The 6,345-nt window shown below is 42.0% G+C and overlaps 1 protein-coding gene across 1 annotated transcript; it reads left to right on the top strand.

Moving 5' to 3' along the window:
- Positions 1–246: 246 nt before the first annotated feature.
- Positions 247–1,893, top strand: SARC_04470 (hypothetical protein; the record flags this gene model as incomplete). The annotated part of the gene is made up of 2 exons (XM_014301701.1): positions 247–1,145; positions 1,719–1,893. The coding sequence occupies 2 exons, from the start codon at positions 247–249 to the stop codon at positions 1,891–1,893; spliced, it is 1,074 nt and encodes a 357-aa protein (XP_014157176.1).
- Between the last annotated feature and the right edge of the window lie 4,452 nt (positions 1,894–6,345).

Raw genomic sequence — 6,345 nt, 5'->3', positions numbered from 1 at the left:
AACTGTACTATAATCAGATAAACAGTGCAGTAGGTGGTTGCAATCTCTTCATACACAGGAGACACTTTACTAAGGACCAGTACACGGACACAGGAAAGCGTGTTATACTTAAGGGTGATGCCTTCGTTCCGTGTGCAACACACACAAACTCCTAGAGCGAGGGCTTGTCCTTCTGAACGAAAGGAAATTGGAAGTCTTGTTTCTCGTGTGCACTATAGCATAGCAACTCGAAACGGTGCGTCGAGAATGAAGAGCGATAGTATGACACCCTCTAGAGTTAGTGATATACTAACACCTTTGTTCCACGAACAAAGAACTAAGATACGCGCACAAATTGAAACAGAACAGCGAGATCGTGAGAAGGAAGCACTTGGAGAACATAGTGGCATTAGTGCATCCCTCTTCTTTAAGAAGTTAGAACTACCGGCCTTCTGTCAGAAAGTTACAGGCGAGCCTAATTTGACAGTTTTGCGTATGCTGTTTAAGTATTTCAATCACAATGGTAGGTTGGTAGAACTTACGCTGTATAATAGTGAAGTTCGAAAACGTGTAGCAAAAGCGATGGAGCTTACCGAGGAAGACCTTGATCAAGAGGAGGAAGTGGAGACATCACGCAAGGGTTCACAGAAACTTTCTGTGTGGGAACAATTTGTATTGTTTATGGTGATATTTACGTATTGTCGTGATACTATGACTGTCGCCAGTGCATTGTTCGACGTGCACGAGTCTACCGCGCGTTGGTATTATATCACTTACACCATAGCTATGTTTCCGACAGCACAGCAGGCAGCAAAATGTACACCGGAGCGCACGAAAGTAGCACTTGACCTGCATGATAATATTGCACTATACATTGGGGATTGTACCGGAGAAAAGATTGAATTATCTGCTTGTGTCTCAAACGATTTGTATTCTGCAGCATTTAGTGAGTACAAAAACTGTACAACAGTTAAGCACAATGTTATCTCCTGTGGGAATACATATGTGCGTGATATCACTAAAGGATATTGTGGTGCATCCACCGATAACGGTATACATAACAACGAATTGTATGGGAGTAGAATGAGATGTCTCAGCAGTGTAGCTGATGAGGTGGCAAAAACAATACACATTTGTTATTTATACGATAAGGGACTGACTGACAGGTACGAACTCGAGAGTCACTTGATATATGTATGCACGCCACGAGAAAAACAGAATGGTCAGCTCACGTTTTCTCAACAGCGAGCAACAGATGACAGATCAATTGCGCGAGAGAGGATCAATATCGAAAGGAATATGAAAGAGTTCAGATGCTATTCTGCTATCAACTCATTACATGGAAGAGTTTTATCATTATCCAAAGTCGATTAGGCTAACTATGAGATCCAGGTGGCTAGGGAACTTGTCAACTTCAAAGCACCGAATACAGATTGGTGGCAAAACAAGCCAAGTAGTATTGGCCCAGATTTTACACATATAGAACCAGAGTTGACAGCGATACACATTGAAAATATTGTTGACTCCAGCTTTATTTGATTTAGTTTAAGTCTATGTCTAATAAATACAGATCGAGTATAACAACAATCTTCAATCCCCGATCTTTATTCGTGTTTGTTTCTATCTTGGCAGCACGATATGAAAGCAATAATTCAATTTCCTCCTGTGTTGGCGGCTCTCGCAGGAGGTTTCTATGTTTATAAGAGATTGGATTAAATTGCTCGCGAACATGTCCACAGCAAATCTCTGCTCATCTCTGTGTATCCTGCTATCAAGTCTGTGAATGGCTGGTTGGCGTTTACTTTTTTACCCTTTGATCGTTTAATCCAAGTCTTCACCCCATCCGTGGATCCAGTTGATCCTAATTCCACCATGCGTTCTAAGACAGCTCTAACATGTACACAATCTGTATGATTGTGACACGGACTAAATTCTTTCAGCTTGGCAGCTGTCAAGCCAATTTGATAAGTACAGAAGCAATCTTCCACACTTGATACAACTTTATCGCCCGAAGTTGGATCCTTGTCTACAAGCAGAACACATATTACATTCAATAATTCTTGACGCATAGATCTTGAGACCTTCCCCTTGAATCACATAAGTTGCATTTTCTTTTTATCCTCGTCTATGCAGTCTTTATATGTACACGTCAGTTTTACAAGTCTTCGCGCTTGTTGCTCACCAGCTCTTTGAGTGTATCCTGCAGCTCCAAAGTAATGCTTCACTAACTTAATAGAAATTGACACCTTATTGATTACATTCTGGTCGTAAGCTTCAAACCCACATTTATTGAATCATTCGCGCACGTCCGATTCAAGCTGCATACGCGATGCTAATAAAGCTTTTGGCAATTCAGGTACTATCTTCTTTTTAATGACAGTCTTTGTTGCAAGCATGTTGTAGCTAAGATAGTCTACCATCATCACTTTGGACTCATATGCCTTGGGTAGTGACGATAGATCGCTGACGTGCATACTGACGTAAATCATCCTTAGTCCACGCTGCAAAGTGTATCATATCTTTTGCAAAGTCGATACTCTCGTGTGGTAGTGGTGGTAGTCCAATCTTGTCACTCACCACACACGCCCATGGTTGTGCAGTTATGCCATACATGCCTCGCACCCAGTTGCGTACTTCTGATACTGACATTTGGTAAACTAGAGAAGATGTCTTTGTGCGTATATCTTCGGGTGTAAGCTGCAATAGTGCAAGCTTTCGTTCCATGTATTTTATTTAGAAAGGGTATAAACCTATCAGTGTAATAGCCGGGCCTCCACATTAGACTCTATGTTATAAACGTACTCTTAAGCAGTACGTATACTAAAAACGTACTCTTAATAGTACAAGGAACTTAAGTTTCCGAAATGGTTCTTAATGGTTTTATTAATTAATAACTTTTCCATTTTACATTTCAGATATTTGGACAAGGCCATTAAAAGGCCCCAGTAAAATACCAAACAAAAGATTTGATCTAGTTCTATTAATAGAACTATATTTACTTTCCAACTTTATTTATATCTGAATACTTCGGTAGCGAGATGGCTCAACCGAATATAGGTTTCTAGGGACTATTAACGTTACCTAGTTGATCCTCCGATCAGCCAACCAGATGTGCCAGTCTGATGAAGGCTAAGTCGGTAATTCTTGATAAGTGGCAAGTTATTGGTTAAGACAATAACTAAGGACATCAAGAGTTTTTTTCTTTTCTTCTAAAGATAGGATTTTATGAGTCTCTCGGATTCGCCCCAGAATAGAGCGACAACGAAACACTAAATAAAATCCCTTCGGCGGAAACAGTACTGAGAGGATTATATATAGGCAATGTCTCAGCCTCACAATCCCTCAGAGTAATGCTGTTTTCACGATTCATACCTAACTTTACTAAAAGTCTCATTTCGTTTATTTACTTTAAAACTTTCATGATACTTAGAAATTACCTACGCATTTATTTATTCTAAGGCGTTAATATCGCCTTGATAGACCGAATCTTACACATTTTAAAGTTAGCAAAGGTATTAATTACGTAGACTACTTAAGCGTAAAGGTAGATTAACTACCACAAAATTATTCTTGTCCAAGCTAGTCCTTAAGAGACAAGCTAGTAGTCATAAGTTAAGATTGTGACCAAGAAAGACAATACTCCTTCTAAGAAGCGTAGAGCTGAAAAAAAGAAGATGGAGAGAGAAGCCGCTAGCGCTGCCGATGCGTTTAACCGCAAAGTAGCCGAAGCACTTGCCTCCGACAATAATAGTCTACAGGACAATGCTTCAGATAAGGATGTAGCCATTCCGATTAAGGAGACTACTCCCACTGACAGAGCCCGAGGGCCAACTATTGCCTCAACTTCAAAGCTTGCATTTACGAAGCCAAGAAGTGAGACAAGGGACACGTCTCAAGACGACCCAACCAATTCTTCTGACGAAACTCAGAAAGAAAAATTCCCAATTATAAGGGAGTCCCCATTTATAGGGGACAAGGACAAATATCAGAAGGAACCTATAACGGAACCAGAAGAAGAGGCAAGCTCAAGTAGCAAACCCGAATCTACGTCCGAGATTACTAAGCCAGCGCGCATAAGTAAGTTAATTACTGAAAACACTAATCTTAAGAATCAGTTAGCCAACCTTATGAAAGACTTGACTGTTGAACATGTAGATCGATTGTATAGATCAGGAAAACATACACAGCACTTACGCGAGCATGTTTCTCCGGGCATTACTGAAGCCCTACAGAAGTGGACAGAACGTCGATGATTCGAGCGCTACACCTGTGGCATACGAGCCAGATGTGCTCAGCGTATCTATACCTTACGAGGTACTACCACCAGAACTTCAGGCTAATTACTCGCCTGTTCTGACACCCGGCCGTGAGTCACCCGACCTTGAGGGTATTATAGACCCAGAGGCAGGTAGAAATACTCCGCCACCTTTACCCAATTGGGATGACAATCGTCGGAAACCAGTTAAGACTGGGTATGTGATCCAGACGCATGAATCACCTAAGATTATATTACCAACCACTATCCGAGGGACAGAGCATCGAAAGGCCCCGACCATGGATTTTACAAGGGGTAATAAACACCCCCGTAAACGTGTTAACGAAGTCGAATTCAATCGCTTCGATCGCACAGCATTGCACCAGCCCGCAGAGGATTTCCACTCTGACGAGGTGACCGAACTTAACAAATCGGTCGACGATTACACCATTGAAATGGAAATCGCCCACGATGCGCATCATGCTGATGATGTCTCATATTTTGCCAATATGATTGCGATTAAGCAAAAGCGCATCGATCAGCTACTTCAGGCCCAACGTGGACAAGACCACAGGGATAACCAGAAGTACAAGGGACAGATCAGTCGACTTAAGTCGAACTGGGATGCCAACAATAAGCAGGTCGAGTTTATAAACAACTATGACCTCGACACGCTACCCCGTACGCTTAATGCGTTTACGGTCATGCTAGAGACGAATGATATCGCTCCCCAGCAATGGATCTCCGCTTTAATGCAGACGTTTGACCCTACAGGTACAAGTTACTTGATCCTGCAGCGACACCAGCATGAGCTAGACACTTGTCGTGACTGGCCAGCTATGTGTTGGTTGGATACATTTTTATTAAGTAAGGACATGCATAGCCCAGGACTGAGTTCAATTTTAACTGAACCAGTTGAGAACACGCTCATTCAGAGTTATATTCTGAAGTTAGATGCTGACCTGAAACGTCCAGATATAACTAAGGACAAGGCACAGTGATTATACGAGTTCCTGGTTATGCACGTGTTCTGTAAGAACATAGGGAATAACGACCGTGAGAGCCTGTACACCGAGTTGCGACGTAAACACGCGACTGAGGCTCGAGACAAGGGACATGAAACAAAGTTTTATCTATCCCGACTTACATGGGAACAGTTTTATGATAATGTATCCACTCTTTTTCCCGCACACCGAGTAACATCGAAGGGAAAAGCGGCTGTTAAGAAGCCGCGGGAGCACACCGATCACGGGTACGTAACCAGGTAGACCTCAAACAAGAGGCCCCAACATTCACGTGCTCGTGACTCCACTCTATCCACGCGACCCAATAAACGGGCACGCGCGGAGGCGAAGGACAAGGAACCTCCATTAAAGGAGATTAAGAAATGTACCGACGCACAGTGTGCGTATGACATGTACCAATTGACCCCTAACGGTTATTGGAATGGCAGGCATGCATCCACCTGTACACACTTTCTTATTAAGTGCGACAAGTGTGAGAAGACCAATGGCTATCACACTAAGTCTTGTGACAAAAAGCCCGACATTAAGTTGGAGTGAAAGTACTACCAGGTACAATCGTTTCACAGACAATACAACGACTCTTTAGATGAGCGTGTAATAATCCCTGTATACTGCAATGGAAATAAAATCCTTGTGTTGATTGATCCTGGTTCAGAAATTTCATGTATATCCGATCGCTTTGCATTAACGAAAGATATCGAAAGGAGAACACAAACTACTCACCTCATTTTAGCTGATGATAAAACTTCTAAGTGTGATACCATGGCCACAGATGTTAAAATCTCCCTGGCCGATGATAGGAGTATCACTACCCAAGCTGTGATAGTTAAGATGTCACAGAAGTACGACATTATAGTCGGAATGAGCGATTTACTCACTCTAGGTATAACCGTAACTGGTCTACCAACTAACATAGATCCATTAAAGGATCAGTCAGACGATAACTGTCTAAATCCATATAAGCCTCCGTCAGACACAGTCAAGGCATTAATACCTGACTTTGCGAACAAAATCATAAATCTGATTCTAGTTAATAAGAAGATAAAGATCACAGATTAGGCAAAATTCCATTTTAACGACGGGTAT

The sequence above is a fragment of the Sphaeroforma arctica genome, assembly GCF_001186125.1.
Source record: "Sphaeroforma arctica JP610 unplaced genomic scaffold supercont1.252, whole genome shotgun sequence".
Classification (NCBI taxonomy): Eukaryota; class Ichthyosporea; order Ichthyophonida; genus Sphaeroforma; species Sphaeroforma arctica.
The sequence above is the reverse complement of the archived record's forward strand: the minus strand, read 5'-3'. Positions and strand labels throughout refer to the sequence as shown.